Source organism: Dreissena polymorpha, chromosome 11, assembly GCF_020536995.1.
Source record: "Dreissena polymorpha isolate Duluth1 chromosome 11, UMN_Dpol_1.0, whole genome shotgun sequence".
Classification (NCBI taxonomy): Eukaryota; Metazoa; Mollusca; class Bivalvia; order Myida; family Dreissenidae; genus Dreissena; species Dreissena polymorpha.
In genome coordinates this window covers 55,629,331-55,651,726 of record NC_068365.1, presented here as the reverse complement: position 1 = coordinate 55,651,726, position 22,396 = coordinate 55,629,331, and the positions used below count along the sequence as shown (strand labels likewise).

Below are 22,396 nucleotides of genomic sequence, written 5' to 3'. Positions count from 1 at the left end.
TTTGCTAAGAAGAGACTTCATTTTAATGAAAAATGTCATAAAAGCGTAAAGTGTCGTCCCTGATTAGCCTGTGCAGATTGCACTGGCTAATCTGGGACGACACTTTATGCACATGCATTACGCCCAGTTTTCTCAGAACACGACTCAAATAAGCGCCATTTAAGCTTGCAGGTATTTTCATTGAGTCTATGACTATTCCTTGGTCTTAGAATTGGTGAGTCAATACCGGCCCATGTTTAAATGCTTGCAACATGGGTTTAAGTATTTGAATAACAACATTTTGATTTAATATTTACCATAAGCTGGCATAAGTTTCATAGTTTACACTTACATGTAGTTAACAGTTATAAATACTATGAACATTGTTACCATTCTCTTAAAAGTTTTCTGTTTTAGAAATTATACTAGAATTCTTGAGAATTTAGAAACATACACATTTTACATTGCCTTTATTTGACTTCTTCCAATTCTTCAGGGTACCATCTTTGTCAACAACAGTGACAAAGAACTGCAATGGGCCATCGACCTGCGTATCAACAACAAGACGATGGATGACGGGGTGTTCAAATTCATCCACCCCTCTGGGGCCCCATTCACGGACCCTACAGGGGAGAACAAGGGGTACATTGAGGGGTCTCTGAAACCAGGAGAGACCCAGCAGGTGGCAGTCATGTTCTGTCCAAGTGAGTGAGCCTGTCTTGTGGATGATCATACATTGCCAACATGGGGACTTTGTAAGATATGAGTCTTGCTCCGGGAAAACAGGGCTAAATGCAAGTGCGTAAATGTTGTCCCAGATTAACCTTTGCATTCTGCACAGGCTAATCATGGACAATAACTTTCACCTTTACTGGGTTTTTGCTAGGAAGAGACTCCCTTAAACAAAACTTCAATGAAAGCGGAAAGTCTTGTCTCTGATTAGCCTGTGCAGACTGCACAGCCTAATCTGGGATCCCCGTTTCCTAAGAGAGAGGCTCATTTCAACGTGGTATTAAAAAGACGTTATTATCCAGATATAATTTATAGTGACCATCATTTTTATGTCCCCCAACACTATAGTGGGGGACATATTGTGTTTGCCCTGTCTGTCGGTTGGTTTGTTGGTTGGTTTGTGTGTTTGTTTGTGCAAACTTTAACATTTGCCATAACTTTTGCAATATTGAAGATAGCAACTTCATATTTGGCATGCATGTGTATCTCATAGAGCTGCACATTTTGAGTGGTGAAAGGTCAAGGTCATCCTTCAAGGTCAAAGGTCAAATATATGGGTCAAAATCGCTAATTTAATGTAAACTTTTTCAGTATTGAAGATAGCAGCTTGATATTTGGCATGCATGTGTATCTCATGGAGATGCACATTGTGAGTGGTGAAAGGTCAAGGTCATCATTCAAGGTCAAATATATGGGGAAAAAGTGTTTCACAAACGCATCGCTTGTTTTCTAATATTTGTGACAGATATAGAGGCCACAATCAACATTTACAATGTTATTATATTGTTAATATATGTAAACAACAAATGCCTGAAATGATTATACATCTTTGACAATTCATTCTATTAATTCATTGCTGTTCACTACAACCAAAAATATGGTATCAATCCTCCAACTCTTCTCTATTACCAGAGGTGCCCGGTCGGTATGAGAGCCTGTACAAGATTATCCTCAACGAGAACTTTGAGAAGCCCTATCAGTACCTGCAGGTGATTGCCGAGTACAAGGCTCCCCGCCTCTGGTTTGATCCCCTCGCTATTGTACTCACCCCCGTACCCCTACTGACGGAGGTCAGCGCGGAGTTCACACTGTTTGCTGCACAGTTCAGAGAGTAAGTACGGATATGTATTTTTATCAGTTAAAAATGTTGGCATCGATTTTTTTTTTCAAAAATGCTGAAAGCAGTATTGGCACATGACTGTTAAATAATACTTTATTTGTGTTGTTAATTGCTTGTGTTTTGTTTGTATTGACAACACCATAACAGACATTTTATGGATGTAGGCATGTTCTGGGAAAATCTGGGATTAATGCATGTACTTAAAGTGTCATCCCATATTAGCCTGTGCAGTCTGCACAGGCTAATCAGGGACAACACTTGCCGACTAGACAGGACTTTCATTGAGATGAGACTTTTTTTTAAACAAAAAAACAACAAAAACGAACAACACAGCATAATCTGGGATGGTGCTTCACACACATGCATTAAGCCCAGTTTTCACAGAACGCAGCTCAATTGATTGAAGCACTGACTGTTCTATGTGACCCCTTTCAGAGCCACTAAGATTCAGGTTGAGTTACCTGAAGTGGAGTGTGAGGATGGCAGCAAACTTTCACCTCTCAAGGTCACATTTCCAGAAGGTCAAGGTCAGTCTAATGTTTCATTTTGCAAAATTATAATTGTATTTTAAATGTTTTAATGGTTAAAAAACATGATCATTTTGTATTTTTAACATACATTATATAATTTTAAATTGCTTGTTTTGGCATAGTTTTAAAACTTGTTTGATGGTAACTGAGTATAAAAAACAATATTGCTATAAACTTGTTTTTTTTCAGTATTTGGTGGTTAATACTGATACAAAGTTACTTATTGTGCCTTATATTTTCATGAAACTTAATGTTTCCGCCATAAACATGTCTTGTTATGCAATGATGTGTAATTAATCACAATACTTTTTGGAAAAAATTCAATGCTTGAAGTGGCACTGTCATGTCTCATACTGCTGCCTTGATAGTCATTTGCTAATAAATTTAAGTTGCACTGCTTGGGCTAGAAGGAGTAATAATGTGTGTGGTTAGAACAAAAGTAACAAAGATAATATGCCTATGCTCATAAGGGGACAGGGTTGCTCCTGACCCGACTTTGGACATACGCACAGAGTGTTCTTGAGCTACCCTTGCAGCACATGGCATAAGACACATTATTGCCTGAAGCGTGTCAAATCATTTGTGTACGCAAAGGTTACGTAAATGTGAAAAGTTCACCTTAAAAATGAAGCATTATTAATTCTTGCCCATTCTAAATGTAACCATCCTTTCCTATTGTGTAACTTCAGTTGTGAAGCCCTGCTGCGGAGATGAGGGTCAGATAGAGCCATTCAGTCTGCCAGTCAAGGTCACCTTCTCCAGCTCGCGCCCGGTCTCGTTCGCGCAGAACGTTCAGTTCTCTTTCCCGGACTGCAGTCGCCCGTTCAGCCTCATGGTGACCGCCACCGCTGACAACTGCCTTATGACGTGCTATCCCTTCCTGGCCCTGCACCGCACGGACCATCAGATTGTGTGCGAACAGGTATGGAGGGAATCAAGGATAGAATAATTATTTAGCATATTTTATCATAGTGACAAAAATGATATTTGTTATGTGTGAAAATAATTTTCAGACTTGTTTTATCTATGAATATCATTCCTTCCATAAAGCTGTCTGTCTTAGTGTCTATATCTGTTTGACCTGTTCAGGTCCGATAAATATGATAGAGGCAATCTACAGTAATATTGTCTGGTCACTATTGACTTATATGGACCACTGGTGTTCAATACTGACAAATGACCTTTCTGAGTTTCAGTTTGCAGTAGCACTTTATTGAATTTATCAGTTAACATTAGCAAATATTTAACTGAAAAAATATTAGGTATTAATTACTGGGTTCTTTGAAATATTTGATTCTATTATCATGTTCCAAAATTAGAACTGCCTTTGAGTTGTACCGTTTTTCTCAAGGTGTGTGCTTTCAAGGTTTATTGTACACTGGTTGGTCATAGAATGGTTGATAAATAAAATGCAAATGTTCAGTACAACATAAGAACAAGGAAACCATTCCTTGGACCCCATGACGTAATAATGACCAGCCTGGCAGCCCCAAACTGAATATGGAACTAAGTCCTCCTTTTTGGTCCAAGTAAAATGTGGGGCTTCCTGGTTGGTCCCTATTGTGCCATAGAGCTATCAGTAAGTTTTTCTTTTTACCAGTTCCTAAAAGGCTTAGGGATATAGAAATGGTGGACATGCATGTATGCGTACATTCTGTCCCACTCTTCTGTGTACAACCTCTCAAGCAGTTTGCATTTCATTTGTTTTTGACCAAGTTTTACAGAAGGATTATCTTCAATTGCTGCAGCCCATTATGTCAAGATTTTGTGATTTTGTTATTTTTTAAGGAACTATTGCTGTTTGTTTTAAATTAAATATAGAGGCTTTTGTGCTCATGTTCTATACTTCTATACACAATTTTTGTCAGACTTTTATAGAATTTTAATCTTTAAGTGCTACAGAGCATATTGTCAGGATTTTGAGAATGAGTCATTTTTAAAGGAGTTATTATTGTTTATTTAAAATTATGTTCATATGCTACTATGCGCAACTCCTAATTTATTTTGGGTTCATTATTTGTAAAACTTTTTCAGAATAATAATCTTCCAGCATTTTAATGCATTTATCATATCAAGGTTTTTCCCCTATTGCTTTATTTTTCTGTGGTTATTGCCCTTTGTTTAACATTACATATATAGAGAATACTAGGTCGGTGCCGAATAAAGCGAAGTTTATTTTGCGAGGCTTTGAAAATCTGAACCACAAGCTTTGGGAAGTTCAGATTTCGGGCCGAGCAAAAATAAACTTCGCTTTATTCGGCACCGACCTAGTATCTGATTTATCCCATCAATTTTCTTAGTTTTCAATTATTTCTTTAAAAGTAGAGTAGGAAAATAGAACTACCGGTACACGGAAAATCCCAAAGTTATTTTAAGCAAACATTGTTTTATTATTTTATTCGTCCCGAGCCTAATACATTACATACAGATCAGTAACTAACCTGTTTTACTATTTATCATACCTCTACGTCCCCGATTTGTAAGAAATAATAATAAAAAATACTAAAAAACTGCAGCTTTAGCGGGAAAGAATATGACTTTTGTCGTTTGACGTGTTAATAATGACGTCATGAGTACGCACACTTAATATTTGTAAACAATGTTTTTCGCTGTTTGTGTTGCATTGAGTGTTTAAAATATATTACATCTTGGTATTAAATTGTTTGTTTTGTTGAAACTTATTCGATTTTACTAAAATGATTACTTTATAGTTGATTCTGAGTAATATGACTATATGAGTCCGCCGCGCGTGCCCAAATAAAGGAAAAATTTTCCACAGTGGTTTATTTCGAGGATGCACGTCTGATGATGGGATGTAAAAGCTTCTGTTTGCAACTCCTCATACAATTTTGTCAAACTTATTCAGCACAGATATCTGCAAGTACATCAGTGCATATTGTCAAGATTTTCCGAGATTCCATTACTTTTAAGGAGTTATAATTGCCAAAATTAGAAAATGCTCAGGCTTTGTGATTCTAATTGTACTGTAAACAACAATGCACCTGTGGCGAGGGATACACTGTCTTTGACAGGTTTATGTTCTAACATGCAATAATCACAAATAAATGAGCCGCGCTCGTGGAATTTGCGGCTCAATGCATTTGCCTAAAGTGTAATCCCAGTCTGCACAGGCTAATCAGGGACAACACTTTACGCTTGTGTGGTATTTTTTGTTTAAAGGTAAAGGGAGGCACTTCTTAGTGAAAATCCAGTTTAGGCAGAAAGTATTGTTTGCAATAAGCCTGTGCAGACTGCATAAAACTAATTTTGGACAACACTTAAGGCAATTGAATTAAGCCCTGTATCCCCAGAGCGTGGCTCAGATCTGCCCTTTTTCAGGGTTCCTCACCCAAGGGTCACAAGACAGTGTCCAAGGAGAGCCTGAACAACACAGGCGAGGCGGTGTTTATCCCATGCCAGACGCCCAACATGAACTCCCGCCCCAGCACCAGTGCCACCAGCTCCAACTTCCAGATCTCCTCGTCCAGCTACGAGTCCTCCACTAGCGCCTCAGGTACACTGAAATGCCACATATGTTGGAACCATGCTCTGGGATAATGGGGCTTAATGCATGTGTGTTAAGTGTCATCTCTGGTCAGCCTGTGTAGAATGCACAGACTAATCTTAGAAACACTTTACGCCTTTATGTAATTTTTTGTTTAAAGGAAGTCTCTTATAAACAAAAATACAGTTTAGGCAGAAAGTGTTGTCCGTGATATGCCTGTGTGCCAAAATATTTGGGGGGAAGCATATAGTCACCGCTTCATCTGTCCGTGCGTGTGTCCGTCCATGCACAATTTTTGTCTGGGCTATTTCTCAGCAATTAATGACCGGAATTCAATTAAACTTTATGGGAAGCTTTGCTACCAAGAGGAGATGTACATATTATCAGCCGGTTCTGGTGGGATGATTTTTCACAGAGTTATGGCCCTTTGAAATTTTCCATTAACTGTACATATAATGCAATTCTTGTCCTCCCAACTACTAGACGTTTCCTTTTATCTGAATATATAGTGCAATATTGTGACAAACAATAACCTTTGAGGAGCATCACCCGTCTTTGACGGTTTCTTGTTTAAGTCAGTGCATGTTTTAAAAATTATTTTCTTCAAGTTTTTCATTCTAAGTTTGGACTTAAAATCCCAGTATTGTGGGTTTGAATCCTGGCCTGGCCCCATGAGTTGTATCGTGAGAAATCATACAATTACTCATACTGTCCGCTTGTTTCAAGCAGGTCAGTTGTCAATTACTGGCTTTTGTGTGTGCTTGGCAAAAAGTGCTGCTTAACTAATTAACCGAGAAAGTGTTTGTAGGTAAACTGACCGCCCATGATGTGACAGATATAGTTGTAAAAAATTGTGCAGATCCCAAAATAAAGGAAAAAACTAACTTTCTTAACCTGATGACCTGGAAACCTGGAACGTGTCTTAGCACTTGTACCTTGTTAAGTTACTAGACTTATGAAAGTTGGGACTAATTAAGAATAATGTATGCAATTTCTAGTTATTTACCTTTTTACTGAAATAAACACAATTTTGATGTGGTCTGAGGACTGGGAAGAAACCCTGCCTGTCTGGTATGGTGACCATCAAACCTTGCCTGTCTGGTATGGTGACCATCAAACCCTGCCTGTCTGGTATGGTGACCATCAAACCCTGCCTGTCTGGTATGGTGACCATCAAACCCTGCCTGTCTGGTATGGTGACCATCAAACCCTGCCTGTCTGGTATGGTGACCATCAAACCCTATCTGTCTGGTATGGTGACCATCAAACCCTGCCTGTCTGGTATGGTGACCATCAAACCCTGTCTGTCTGGTATGGTGACCATCAAACCTTGCCTGTCTGGTATGGTAACCATCAAACCTTGCCTGTCTGGTATGGTGACCATCAAACCCTGCCTGTCTGGTATGGTGACCATCAAACCCTGCCTGTCTGGTATGGTGACCATCAAACCCTGCCTGTCTGGTATGGTGACCATCATACCCTGCCTGTCTGGTATGTTGATCATCATACCCTGCCTGTCTGGTATGGTGACCATCAAACCCTGCCTGTCTGGTATGGTGACCATCATACCCTGCCTGTCTGGTATGTTGACCATCATACTCTGCCTGTCTGGTATGTTGATCATCAAACCCTGCCTGTCTGGTATGTTGACCATCATACCCTGCCTGTCTGGTATGGTGACCATCAAACCCTGCCTGTCTGGTATGGTGACCATCATACCCTGCCTGTCTGGTATGGTGACTATCAAACCTTGCCTGTCTCGTATGGTGACCATCATACCCTGCCTGTCTGGTATGATGACCATCAAACCCTGCCTGTCTGGTATGGTGACCATCAAACCCTGCCTGTTTGGTATGGTGACCATCAAACCTTGCCTTTAGAAAATGATCTTCCTTGAGTTTGCAAGCCTTAAAGTCATAATTAATAAATAAGGTTTATCAATTGACTGTAGTTTATTATATGAATTAAACCCATTATATACTCTAACCAAAACACATGTTATTCTAACCTTCCCAGACTCAACAGGCAGCTCGCCAGACAACCGTGACGGGGCCAAGAACAAGCCTCCTTCAGGCTCTGATCACCATGTCATGTCGCGCCAGAACGACCTCGCGTCGCGCTCACTGGGCTCGGCCATGTTTCCTGATGAGGACTCAGAGGAAGGCATCTTCCACATGGAGGTGCTGCTGGCGGTACAGCGCTGGTTCTCGGCGCAGGGCTGGCCCGGCGGGCCCTTCCCCATCAGCATACCTGTCTCTCTGAGGATGTGAGTAACATAGTAGATGGAATCAATGAGCCTTTTTCTGGGAAAAAGGGAAAATGGGGCTTAATGCATGTGTTTAAAGTCTAATCAGGGACAACACATCCTTTTTTTTTAAAGGCATCTGTACTAAACAAAAGACCAGTTAAGGCGGAAAGTGTCGTCCCTGATTAGCCTGCTAAGACTGCACTGGCTAATCTGGTACTATGCACTAAGACCAGTTTTCACAGAATGGGGCTTATGTCAATAATCATTTTAAAATTAGTAGTATACAAAGGTGAAATAATTAGGAATGGAATGTAGTATACAAAGGTGAAATAATTAGGAATGAAATGTAGTATACAAAGGTGAAATAATTAGGAATGGAATGTAGTATACAAAGGTGAAATAATTAGGAATGGAATGTAGTATACAAAGGTGAAATAATTAGGAATGGAATGTAGTATACAAAGGTGAAATAATTAGGAATGGAATGTAGTATACAAAAGTGAAATAATTAGGAATGGAATGTAGTATACAAAGGTGAAATAATTAGGAATGGAATGTAGTATACAAAGGTGAAATAATTAGGAATGGAATGTAGTATACAAAGGTGAAATAATTAGGAATAGAATGTAGTATACAAAGGTGAAATCATTAGGAATGGAATGTAGTATACAAAGGTGAAATAATTAGGAATGGAATGTAGTATACAAAGGTAAAATAATTAGGAATAGAATGTAGTATACAAAGGTGAAATAATTAGGAATGGAATGTAGTATACAGAGGTGAAATAATTAGGAATGGAATGTAGTATACAAAGGTGAAATAATTAGGAATGGAATGTAGTATACAAAGGTGAAATAATTAGCAATGGAATGTAGTATACAAAGGTGAAATAATTAGGAATGGAATATGACTTACATCTACTAACTAACTAACAGAAGTTGTTGTAAGTTACATATTAGGTGCCACTTATAAATTTGGGATGTGAGTTACATAGTAAGTAACTATTATCAATATATGAACGTGAGCCACTTACAAGAAGTCATTTACATTTTAGGAATATGAGTTGTATATTGTATTGGTCATTCTGTATGTTTTTCTTAGAACTAGCAAAACATGGAACACTTTAGCTATCGAAAATAATAAGTTTAGATGCTTAGTTCATCAGCAAAAAACAGAGTAAATTCGCTTCATCATTTATAAAATTTCTTTTACTTAACATTCAAAACAGTTTATGTTAGGAGGATGGTTTTTATGTTTGTGCGATTTTGTGTCATCTTTCATCCTTAATAATAAATCCATTTTTTCCATTATGTCTCCCAAGATTGTAGATGTATTCCAGGTAATAAACTGAATGATTTAAACTCACTTAGTACATGTCCACAGATTTTTGTATAGGCATGTTTGTGTATGTAATGTGTTATGTTGGTGTGTATGGTATGGTAACTATCTCATTAAATGATTCTGGCAAGTGGTATGAATATATAATCATGATGACAATCATCCCTCGTGTTGCTAAACTTAACTGTTGAAAAGCAGTTTAATTTCAAGTAATGAAATCAAGATGTTTGTCCTTAAGGTCACACATGTAACATAATGAATATTTGGGGCATTTTTAATACATGTAATAATCGAACTTTGTATCAACGCAATAACCCAGATTTCATACAATCTTCAATAGGAAGTCACGTCTAGATCATCATTTCATTGCCTCGGGTATAAAACTTCAAACATCGATCAATTCCATAGGTATTTGTTATGTGTCCGTTGCATACATGTACATCATATTTACGTTGCAATTATTAAAAACGTGCCTTTGTACACGGCCTGTCAGACTTTGCACATGTAACAATCAACTGTTTCATCGTTTATATCTGTATTTTGACGTTAGTAACAGGACAGTCTCACACACACTACTGGGCATAGCGGACACACAACTTCTTGTGTCGCGAGGCCCGTTGAGGGTCTCGCTTTTATCATGTATTCAACAAACATTTTAAAACGCTGTGTGGAGTTTAATAAGCAAAAATAAAATGCAAATAAAACTGAAATGGACGTTTATGTTATTGTGTTGTCCACAAAATATATAAACATTACCTAATGTACGATGTTTTTAGATACCAACCATGTAATGATTTGATTTTAATGAGATTGTCTATGGTAGATTAGCTCTTGAGTTTAACAATGCCATTGCATTAATCACATTTTAGGTGTATATGTGGCACAAAAGAAGGGAGGTAACTTTGTTCACTTTACATTGTTTTAAATGATGTTGCCTGTTCATGTATGTTGACTATTTTGTGATTTTTCCCATTTCAGTTTTTCCTTATGAGCATGTTTTATCAAAATGTCTGTTTCTAAAAAGAAAGCATGGTATATTATTGGTAATTTCTTAAATCCTCGCCAACTTTTTGCATGCTCTCCCATACAAATGTATCCTAATTATTTGCAGAGGGGAATTTGCAAATGTATTCTAAATAATACTGAATACGACTCAAGTTTCATGTCTGAATGTATTAACCTTATACACTACATATCATTAATATAAAAAGTAAGTGACATCACAAGAGGGCCAATTTTTGTATCTCCTATTCCAATTTGATAATATTGGCCACAGACTAATTTCTGTATCTGAATACAATCTGATGGGGCTACATGAACTGAACAAAAATATCATCCACACTCAGTGGAAAAATCAAAATTAAACAATATTTTTTTTTAATAATTTAAACGTAGCACACAATTGAAACAATGAAAATATTAATTACAAGTGAATGTGAACTGCAGATCCACTGCTTATAACAATAAAAAGACACACTATGCGCTTCCATTTTCTGTTGTTTTTATATCCCTTACTCTTAATTTATTTCAAACCAAACTAGTTTTTGGAAACATTTTTTTTAATGCTAGCCATTATGACCAAAAGCAATATTCACAAAATCGAATGACTTATTCATTTTATTTTATAAGTTTTTAATTATGCATGCCAAAGAGACAATCCTAAATATGTTTTGAATTTATTTTATGCTTATTTATCAAACTTTTTTCTTACCGGTATATTTAACTGTTTGAAAACAACCATGTCATAATTATGTGCCAAAAATGCAGAGATTCTAGCATAAACTGATGTGTTTCATCAAACAAATTACTTCTAACGACATTCGTCACAAATTGGTGACCCTTACGCATATATAATCATTATTTGCTGAGTAAACAATGGAAAATTACCTTTTGATAATTAATTAAACTCAAGTTTCATGTCTGAAAATATTAGCTTTTTATATTTTTCCATCAAACTTTTAAAGTTTTAGGACCTTAATGTATAGATGATTGTACAGAAAGGAATTTAGACTGCAACTAATGTTGGCTGAATATTGTCCTTTATTTTTGTGTCCACTGTAGAATATGTAATGGATTTGTCCAAACATGTGTTTTTGGGAGCATCAGTGTCTGTTAGACATTTGAGTCACGTTCTGAGAAAACTGGGCATAATGCATGTGCGTAAAGTGTCGTCCCAGATTAGCCTGTGCACTCCGCACAGGCTAATCAGGGACAACACTTTCCGCCTAAATTGGATTTTTGCTAAGAAGATACTTCTTTAAACGAAAAATGTCATAAAAGCGGAAAGTGTTGTCCCTGATTACCCTGTGCAGACTGCACAGGCTAATCTGGGACGACACTTTACGCACATGCATTATGGCCAGTTTTCTCAGAACGCGACTCATTTCTAGTTACAGTAATTTCTGTTTATTGGAATTCTTCTTATTGTAAATCTGCTGGAGGTGAAAGTGTTCTGGATTAGTCTACAGGCTTTTCCAGGTCAACTTTTTATGTACGTCCATTACCTCTGGTATTCCCACAAAATGACTCATGTTGTCATTTTTAAACATAATGAGCAGACAATCATTTGGATGTGTTCTCTATTTCATTCCAGCAGTATCAGCTACAGAATACTGAATGTTTACATGTTTGCATTTATTCTATTTTATTGTGTGATCATGTCATTGCTTCACTTGACGTTGCCCTCCACTCTGTGTCCACAGAGGCATCAGCCGCAAGCCAATCGATGAAGAGAAGGGCTCTAAGTCGGGCAGCTGGGACACCAACAACCTGAAGAAGGAGTTCAAGACAATATACGACATGATAAGCAACCTGGCTGGGCGACCCGTGCCCGGTATCCCCATCAATGGACACCTGCCGTCTGACCCCATTGAGAGGGTCAAGCAGGTCTTCTGGCAACACTCTACCCTCCTCACCTTTCTCAAGTATGTGGCCGCGCACATAAACAATGGGAACCTCGTTCTGGGAAAACTGGGCTTAATGCATGTGTGTAATTTGTTGTCTCATATTTGCACAGGCAAATCAGGGACGAAACTTATCACTTTTACGGTATTTGTAAGGGAGTCTCTTCTTAGCAAGAATCCAGTTAAGGCGGAAAGTGTCGTATCTGATTAGCTTGTGCGGACTGCACATGCTTATTTGGGACAACACTTAAAGCACATTAAACCTTGTTTTACTAGAGCACGGCTGATATACACAAATAAATCACCCTAAAATTCCTGAAGTATATACGCAATATATTGCTTAACCTAAACTACGTAAAGATCTATAAATAAGTCATCCTCAAAGTTATTTTCCTTTCAAAAATTGCTTTTTACAAACATTTGACTCAGAATTGTTTTCCACTTGCCCTAATGTGTCTATATAATGTTTAAAAATCCATGAACAGAAAATAAACTTTGTTGACTTAACTCAAGTAAAAGGTTGATTACATTTAACTCATTTTTATCACATAATCAAATCTTTTAAAAGATATTTAAATAAACATGAGAGTAAAAATTAAATTAATTTCATGTTAGTCACAGAACGTAAAAATGTCATGTTCCTATATATGTCTTTTACATTTTCCTTGATTTACAGCGATCAGATGTTTAATCCAGACTAGGTCTGTGTATGATGTTCACATTTATGTCAAATTTACGCGTACATGCGTCCTGAGAATTAAAGACATCAAATAGCACATGAAAGTCTGTTTATGTACGTATGTTTCTCCCCCAGATGCCAGGGTGCGTGCCTGGCTTCGATAAAGCCTGAGTACCTGATGGACGTGCGAGACTACCACCTGTGGAAGCAGATGCAGAGCGAGCTGAGACTCTCGCCCGAGAACAACGGCTTCTTTGAGGAGATCGGGAAGGTGACCACGGAGGAAGAGCTGGAGGACGACGTGTTTGAGGCCGTGTCCAAGCGTGCCTGGACAGACATACTGTTGCAGATACTCAAGGTACATAGTTCATTGGCCAGACTTTTGACGCTTTTATGGAGTTGTTCATTTAAAGAAAGTCTTTTTATGTCCTGGATCGAATGATTGGGGGTATATTGTTTTTGGCCTGTCTTTCTGTCATTGTATGTGTGTTTGCAATATTGAAGATAGCAACTTGATATTTGGCATGCATGTGTATCTCATGGAGCTGCACATTTTGAGTGGTTAAAGGTCAAGGTCAATGTCATCCTTTAAGGTCAAATGTAAAAAAAACAAATCCAAGGAAAGAAATAAGCTTTAAAGAGGATAATTATCTGTACCTGCCAAATGAGAAAAAAAAAATCAAAATGCCGCAGTAGGGGGCATTGTATTTCTGACAAACACATATCTTGTTTAAACCAAAAATCCAGTTGAGTCTAACAGTGTTGTCCCTGATAAGCCTTAATCAGGAATGCGCAGGCTTATCTGGGACTTCACTTTTGGCACATGAATTGAGCTCAGTTTTCCATTAGTGAGGCCCATATGTTACTGTCTGCTTCCCTCCCTGCAGACGTTAGTGCTGGCAAAGATCACACCCCGGACCCTCAAGCACATGGCGTCACCCGACCGGACCGTGAGCATGCCCGATGTGAACCCGGACCCTCTCAGCTCCAACATCTACAATGTGGGGGAGAGGATCATACTGACGTGGCTCAACCACCACTATGAGCACTACAGGAAGACTGTCTGGCAGAACTGTGACAAAGGTGAGCACACTGGCAGAACTGTGACAAAGGTGAGCACACTGGCAGAACTGTGACAAAGGTGAGCACACTGGCAGAACTGTGACAAAGGTGAGCACACTGGCAGAACTGTGACAAAGGTGAGCACACTGGCAGAACTGTGACAAAGGTGAGTACACTGGCAGAACTGTGACAAAGGTGAGCACACTGGCAAAACTGTGACAAAGATGAGCACACTGGCAGAACTGTGACAAAGGTGAGCACACTTGCAGAACTGTGACAAAGGTGAGCACACGGGCAGAACTGTGACAAAGGTGGAGCATTCAGTGGCAACATTCAGTTTGTTTGAAACTTTTAATTTGTTAAGGTCCTAATATTTCATTTGTTGGCACATTAAGTTTATTTTTCATATTTCAATCATTATACTTAAGGTTAATTTTCATTTAGTTTTTTTTGTTCTTGGATTTCAACCTGTACACCTTAGGTCTTGTTTCATTAATTTTGTCTGAATTCTAGAATTGGATACATTTAGTTTGTAAAGTGCAGATAAGCCCATGAAAACATTGTTAAATGTACAAAGCTCACTTATAGTTTATAGTGCCATGTCTTAAAACAAGACATGGCATTTTCCATTAACACTGTAAACATTGCGCAAATTAGACATACTGTATAAAAGTAGTCTGTTTTCGTTGCCATTTAATACCTGTACAGATTTAAGACAGATATACAGAAATTTCTGTCCAATAGCTTGTTTGTATCAAGAAATAATAGTAAAAAAGCAACATTATGATAGAAATATTATATGCATATATGTGAATTATAAATTAGTTGAGCCCATAAAGTGATATCTGTCTCAACTTTCTCATATCCAGGTGGTGTGCCCCCATCTCGCTGGATCGTCAACTATGACTTTGACCTGCTGGACGGACTTGTGCTGGGCGCGGTTATCGGCGCTCATATGCCCTTCCTGGTATGTATAGTGCTAGAATATAGGGCAGTAACAATGAACTGCACCTCGTTTACTTTGAAAATGATGTTTTGGTAGAGAATATTTATTGCATAAATGATGTCATAAATGAATCTTTACATTTTCATTTTAAATTGAAAAAGTGTCATATTTATATTATTTTTGTGCCTCCGACATCTACAGATGTAGAAACTTGTCAGTTTTTTGTGTGTCTGCCCTTCTTTCCATGCTTGGATCCTTACCAGGTTTGTAAAAATTAAAAGCAATTTCATCGAAAAAGAAAAGAATGCTGTCAGACACTTTTGTTAACAGTTGATTCGGCCTGATATTCACAAAGTCATGAGAGAAATCTGAGGTTCTTCTAAAGGAGAATGTGCAAGTTAATATTCTAGAAGAAATCCAAGGTGTTTTGCTAATGAAAGGCTAAAATTCAATTATTTAAGTAATTTTTAAAAACTTGGTAATTAAAAAAACTTAAACATACAAAATGTATAGCCAGAGACTTATGAAATGTCCTTATCTTGACTCTTAGAAGCTTTCAAAACAAACGGCCCGTTTTTCACCCCTCAGATCCGGACCCACCTCCAGGACATGTACACACATCCGGCCACAGCTGAGCAGTGCCTGCACAATGCCCTGAAGGTAGTGAACGCGATGCGGTTTGCTGGCATTGACTATGACATCCAGGCCATCGACATCACAGACCCGAACCCTATTGCCCTTCTGTTGCTGTGTGCTCACCTGTACCAGCGTCTACCCCAGTACCTGCCCAAGGCCACTGTTGAGTTCTCTGGTCCCTTGCATAACACCGTCTCTAGACAGGTATGTCTGGTCCCCTGCATAAAATCATCTGTAGACAGGTATGTCTGGTCCCCTGCATAGCGCTGTATCTAGACAGACCTAGTTTTGACTGCTAAATTAATCAAATTTTGGATTGAGTCTTATTAAAATGGGCCAATACATCAATAGTGAAATAGCTTCCACATGGATCATCAGTGTATCTTATTTATGACTATATTTTTGGTAAACTAAATTTTCAACCATGATTAATGACTCTATTTTGACATTAATATGAAATGAAAATTTTGATCAGAATTATGACCTGTTGTTTTATTCCCTTTCAACATGTTGCCCCCTTCCTATTGGTCCTGTATTTCGCAGGTAAAGCTGAGCAACCCCAGTGGTAAGTCCCTTGTGTACCAGGTATTGCTAGCAGGCCACGATGCACGAGATTTCAGAGTTCCCAAGGGCGAGTTTGTCACAATACCGCCAAAATCTAATCTGCCGCTGAACGTGGAGTTCACAAGCCGCTTTCTGCGACCTTCCGAAGCTATCCTGGTTCTGATTGGGCGACGCCAGGGGTCAGCTGTGGGATCAACCTTGACCTTTAATCTCCGGACCCAAGTGGAAAATATAGCGCCAAAGGTAAAAATCATGTGGGAATGAGACCTGCCTTTAGTGTGCTGTGCTTGCTTGCACAATCTGCACAAGTGTACATTGTGTGTTATACATTTTTCCAAAAGCATTTTTTTAACCCTCACAGTGACAGTCACTTCACATTTTCTTTCAGATTAAAAAAAAATACTATTGAGCTATAATGTTGATTGGTTTGAAAAAAACACATACTTTTTGAAAATCATTAAGTTGTTTTTATCGCATTATATCTGATTTCTTTAGAACTGCTGTTGCTATGAGACTAGTTTTCATGTTTTATAAGGCGGCACATATCAACTTATCGCCCAATATTTTGCTACTTTGCATATAGGCTTTGTGCTGTTTTCAGAAATTTAGAGACCCAGAGGTAAGGGTTGTGTTGCAGGTAACATAGAATGGGCTAATCCTAGATAGGGTCATAAGCATACGAATGGTTTTGCTTCCTGTCACTTATTCCATGCAACTAAAAAACAAAATGTTCATTTACCAGTACATAACCCAAGCTTTCGATAAATCTCAGCTTGTATCAATTTGCCATTATCTTGAATTATTGTTGGATTTGTCTATCTTTTATTTTATTTTCCTGATTACTTGAAAATGATTCTTCACAAAAGAAGCATGGTAGAATGACATGGAACAAAGCATGTTTGTTTATGGCTGAACAGTTCATGTTTTTAGCTCACCTTAGCACAATGTGCTCATGGTGAGCTATTGGGATACTTTGATGTCCATTGTCAACCCATGTGTGACTAGTGTGTGTCCGTTTGTTAACTTTTTCTTTGAATCACAACTCCTCCTGAAGCATAGGGAAGAATTTGACGAAACTTCACAGAAATGTTCCTTGGGTGATCCTCTTCGACATTTTCTTAAATGGTTCCGATTTGTTATATAATTAGGTCAAGGGTCAAAATAAGGTGTTTTGAAAAGGAGAACTTTAAAAAAAAACTGAAACCGCATGACCCAGAGGTTTAGTATTTGGTCTGTAACATTTTATGGTAGTCCTCTTCAAAGTGTGTTCAAACCATTTGAATGAAGTCAAAATGAGGCTTTGGGTCAAAAAAGTGAAATTTTTATTGTGGAGATACAGTAAAATGTTTTTTTATGCCCCTGAAGGAGGGCATATAGTGGTTGCACTTTCCGTCTGTCAGTCACACTTTACGTTTAGGTTTCGAAAAATGCTCATAACATTCTATGTGGCTTCAGGTGTAGCCTTCTTATTTGGTATGCATGTGTATATGGACAAGGCCTTACCATACGCACACAAATTTTGACCCCTGTGACCTTGACCTTGAACTAAGGGTCCGCGTTTAGGTTTCGAAATATGCGTTTAGGTTTTGAAAAATGCTCATAACTTCTATCAAAGCGTTTATAGGGGGCATATGTCATCCTATGGTGACAGCTCTTGTTTAAATCTCGGCAACAGCGAGGCCCATAGCTTTTTTAAATTTTGTCATTGGTGTAAAAATTGGCCACACCTGTGTGGTGGTGAGAAATTATTTATATAGACTTACATAGCAAGAGATGTTGACAGTATATCTCCTGTTGTGAAATATATCCTCCAAAATGTTGTCTTGAGTAGCATAGATGTGAGCAACAGTGTAACAGGTGAGCAATCAAGAACCCTTAATGTCCTCTTGTGGTTTATAAGACTAGTTATATCAACAACTACATGTGGTGGAGCGTATACTTGTATGTCATTTGTGGTCAGAATAACTTGGCTTACAAAATTAATAGTAATATAGTAAAAATGATTAATAGTAAAAATGAATAATTTCATTGGTAATGTAAATGTAAGTGATCATAATACATATACAATTTTATTTTTATGTCCCCTACCACTATAGTGGGGGACATATTGTTTTTGCCCTGTCTGTTGGTTTGTTGCTTTGTTTGCTCCAACTTTAACATTTTGCCATAACTTTTGCAATATTGAAGATAGCATTTTCATATTTGGCATGCATGTGTATCTCATGTAGCTGCACATTTTGAGTGGTGAAAGGTCAAGGTCATTCTTCAAGGTCAAAGGTCAAATATATGGGTCAAAATGGCTCATTTAATGTACACTTTTGCAATATTGAACATAGCAACTTGATATTTGGCATGCATGTGTATCTCATGGAGCTGCACATTTTGAGTGATGAAAGGTCAAGGTCAGAGTTGTCCTTCAAGGTCAAAGGTCAAATATATGGGGATATAGTGTTTCACAAACACATTGCTTGTTTAAATGATATTTATAAATTAGGTGTAAACTACATAATTTATTATTCTGTGTAGAAGGTTCATGGTTGGTTTTACAAAGGGTTCATGTTAACAAAGTTGGTTTTGCATGTCGCATAGTTGAATTGGTTTCATTTTAGATGTTTGTTTTACTATGTATATAATACATGTACTTTATTGTGGGGATGATGTAATTTGTCAATAAATTGTGTTAAGTTTAATATTGTCAGTACAGTACCTAACCTATAGTGTGATCTAATGAAAGGATAGGTAATGATAACATGCAAGTTGGTCAGCATAACTGTAACAAGCATGAAGATGTTGCATTGCATATTAGATTATCTTTGTGTTTTTTCATACATTTTACTTGCTTGTAATGCACTGGTAAGTCAGAACATTCATGAGTGTTGATTTGTTAATTCATACTTTGTACATATGTGTTTATTATATGTTTTATCTGTCTAAATCTGTTTGTACATTCACCTGTTCTTATAAGAAATGTTATATATTCAGTAGCTTTAGTTGAAATGTGACCAAATCATGGGATAACAAGGTTGAAGTTGAACTACTCAACCCCTCCCTGTGTATTCACAGAAAGTCATCCAGTGTGAATCACCCTGCTATGAGCTGGAGAAAATCAACATTGATGTGACCAACCCTTTTGCTGAGGCCGGGGAATTCCGGATCGTCTTGGTCGAGGCTAGCGGGGCGCTTCTTGATCCAGGCAAACAGGCGGCCATCTTGAAACGGCGGGAACGCAGGAAGAAGCGTGTTAAGTCGAAGATCGACTCGGGAATTGTGAGGCCCGAGACACCCCCATCACCGCCACCAAAGATTGCGGACACGCTGCAGATGCAGAGAGATGGTGAGAGTTGTGGCCCTTTGGGTTTTGTCTTACTATATAAGTCTTGTTCTTGGAAAACTGGGATAAATGCATGTGCATAAAGTGTTGCCCCAGATTAGCCAGTGCAGTCTGCACATGCATTAAGTCCCGTTTTCCTAGAAAGAGGCTCATATAATTGCAGGGCATGGCCATAACAAAATTGGTATTCAAATAGTATGCTATTAAAGTATTTGAATATTCTAATATTATCTTTTATAATAATTCACTTTTATGTAATCATAAATAATCTTTTAAGAAATTTTTATGAAGAAATTTAGGAACAGAAACATATGAATAACAGATATATACAAAATGATAGCAACATACTTGACAGGTCATGATGGTGTTATTGATATGGTGACGGCCTAGTGATCATGATATCATGGCGTTGATTCCCACCCTGGGAGCATTCCCTAGACATCCCCCTAGGTTACAAGTACTGGTTCTATTCAGGAAATGGACTCAAGAGTGTCTCAACAAGCCTTTAGCTTTTGAAGCCATCAAGCTAAAGCCAGGTTTAAAAATAAGTGCAACAACAACAATGTTATGTATGAGCCTCCCTTTGTGTTAACAAGGCTAAATGCATGTGCGTAAAGTGTTGTCTCAGATAAGCCTGTGCAATTCCCACAGGCTTATGAGGGACAACACTTTCTGCTGTTATGGCTTTTATTCAGGTTTTGAAGCAATTAAACTGAAGCAATGTTTAAAGATAATGAAACAAAAAAAAATATTAAAAAAAACTACCATGTTGCAGATGATGAGAACCAGATGAGTGCATTCTACAGCCCGGTGTCGAGTGTGTACCTGGATGTGGCCGCCAGTACCACCGTGGAGATCCACTTCCTGCCATTCAACGTCGGGGAGCGCCAGTGCTCCGTGATCTTCCTCAATGAGGCTGTCGGGGAGTTTCTGTACAGCATTGAGGCTCGGGCCACACTGCCACTGCCTGACATCGTGCCCTTCGTGAAGACAGCGCACAGCGTGAGGATCAGTAGCGCCGCTGCCGCAGGTGATTTGAGTGAACTGTCACGGGTTAGATTCATATGTCTGCTATAAAAATTTAGCTTTTTATATTGCAAACTGACATGACTAATGTTGTATGGACAAGTTGCAATCATAACTTGTATCGCAAATTATCACAGAAGTCAAGTACCAAGTACTGATTCTTCCGAGGTAACGGAATCAAGAGTTTCCCTACAAGCTGAGGCTTAAGTTGCCATCAAACCCAAATATCAAGGGTTAAACTCCCCTCATTTCAGGTACAGGGAAGGGTCTGTTTGGGGGAGATGAGCGTGTCGTGTACTGGAAGTGTGAGGCGGGTCAGGAACTGCAGGAAAACCTCACCGTACCCTACAACAACAACAGTCGTGAGCGCGCACTGATGTTAGCATCACAGCAGGTTGGTACCAGTAAAGGATCCAGTGTTAAGGCACACCTGGTCCTGGTTTCACCTGCCACTTGGTTTTTAGACGTAAAGGCCTTGTATTAAGTATGTCTGTCCCCTCCATGGAATATTCTGCGTGTATTGATCCTAATTAAAATGCCTGTATCTATCATCCTTTGTCTCAACTTACTTGTATGGGTTTACAGCACTGTTTACTCTACATTATTGTCTTGATTATTACCATTTGCATTTTTTTGTTGGGGGGTGTCAATAAGGTTGTTTCGTTGTCATTTTTATGTCCCCTACCACTATAGTGGGGGACATATTGTTTTTGCCCTTTCTGTTGGTTGGTTGGTTTGTTTTTTTGTGCAAACTTTAACATTTGTCATAACTTTTGCAATATTGAAGATAGCAACTTCATATTTGGCATGCATGTGTATCTCGTGGAGCTGCACATTTTGAGTGGTCAAAGGTAAAGGTCATTCTTCAAGGTCAAAGGTGAAATATATGGGTCAAAATTGCTCATTTAATGTACGCTTTTGCAATATTGAAGATAGCAACTTGATATTTGGCATGCATGTATATCTCATGGAGCTGCACATTTTGAGTGGTGAAAGGTCAAGGTCATCCTTAAAGGTCAAATATATGGGGACATAGTGTTTCACAAACTCATCGCTTGTTCATCTTTATTTATTTCATTTTTTTAACAGTTTGTAAATGACTCAAGTATTGATTTTTTAGCTTGTATTTTTTCAAACTCTTAAGTATGTCTATAGTATGTTTTCCATATTTACAAGACATGTTTGACCTTTTATAAGATGAACAAAAATGTTTATAGCTACTACACAATCTTGTTTTGAACAATGGTATTGTGTTATATCTCACCATTTTAATTGAGTAAAATACAAACATAATAATGAACTTATCTATAAATATATAACTTTATACATAAGAACATTATTTATCATAAGCTAGATAGTAATGCTATTGTTAGAATGAAGTTGCATTCTGTCATTGTTGCCACATAGGGACCCCTATCTGGTACTGGTAACTGTTGCATTCTGTCATTGTTGCCACATCAGGACCCCTATCTGGTACTGGCAACTGTTGCATTCTGTCATTGTTGCCACATCAGGACCCCTATCTGGTACTGGTAACTGTTGCATTCTGTCATTGTTGCCACATCAGGACCCCTATCTGGTACTGGTAACTGTTGCATTCTGTCATTGTTGCCACATCAGGAACCCTATCTGGTACTGGTAACTGTTGCATTCTGTCATTGTTTCCACATCAGGACCTCTATCTGGTACTGGTAACTGTTGCATTCTGTCATTGTTGCCACATCAGGACCCCTATCTGGTACGGGTAACTGTTGCATTCTGTCATTGTTGCCACATCAGGACCCCTATCTGGTACTG

General features: G+C 38.2%; 1 protein-coding gene across 6 annotated transcripts in view; it reads left to right on the top strand.

Annotated features, from left to right (window-relative positions):
- LOC127851145 (cilia- and flagella-associated protein 47-like) overlaps positions 1 to 22,396 on the top strand; it is a 68,375-nt gene that overhangs the window by 26,338 nt on the left and 19,641 nt on the right. For 3 of the 6 annotated variants that reach the window (XM_052384725.1, XM_052384728.1, XM_052384724.1), the window contains 17 exons: positions 476 to 683; positions 1,624 to 1,822; positions 2,267 to 2,358; positions 3,051 to 3,283; positions 5,701 to 5,875; positions 7,883 to 8,132; positions 10,322 to 10,348; positions 12,155 to 12,376; positions 13,170 to 13,392; positions 13,922 to 14,117; positions 14,966 to 15,063; positions 15,631 to 15,882; positions 16,222 to 16,485; positions 16,844 to 16,861; positions 19,306 to 19,576; positions 20,349 to 20,603; positions 20,854 to 20,993. In XM_052384725.1, the coding sequence (XP_052240685.1) occupies positions 476 to 683; positions 1,624 to 1,822; positions 2,267 to 2,358; positions 3,051 to 3,283; positions 5,701 to 5,875; positions 7,883 to 8,132; positions 10,322 to 10,348; positions 12,155 to 12,376; positions 13,170 to 13,392; positions 13,922 to 14,117; positions 14,966 to 15,063; positions 15,631 to 15,882; positions 16,222 to 16,485; positions 16,844 to 16,861; positions 19,306 to 19,576; positions 20,349 to 20,603; positions 20,854 to 20,993 (3,123 nt within the window). The remainder of the gene's footprint in view (positions 1 to 475; positions 684 to 1,623; positions 1,823 to 2,266; positions 2,359 to 3,050; positions 3,284 to 5,700; positions 5,876 to 7,882; positions 8,133 to 10,321; positions 10,349 to 12,154; positions 12,377 to 13,169; positions 13,393 to 13,921; positions 14,118 to 14,965; positions 15,064 to 15,630; positions 15,883 to 16,221; positions 16,486 to 16,843; positions 16,862 to 19,305; positions 19,577 to 20,348; positions 20,604 to 20,853; positions 20,994 to 22,396) is intronic. The other 3 variants (XM_052384729.1, XM_052384727.1, XM_052384726.1) reach the window with 2 other exon arrangements.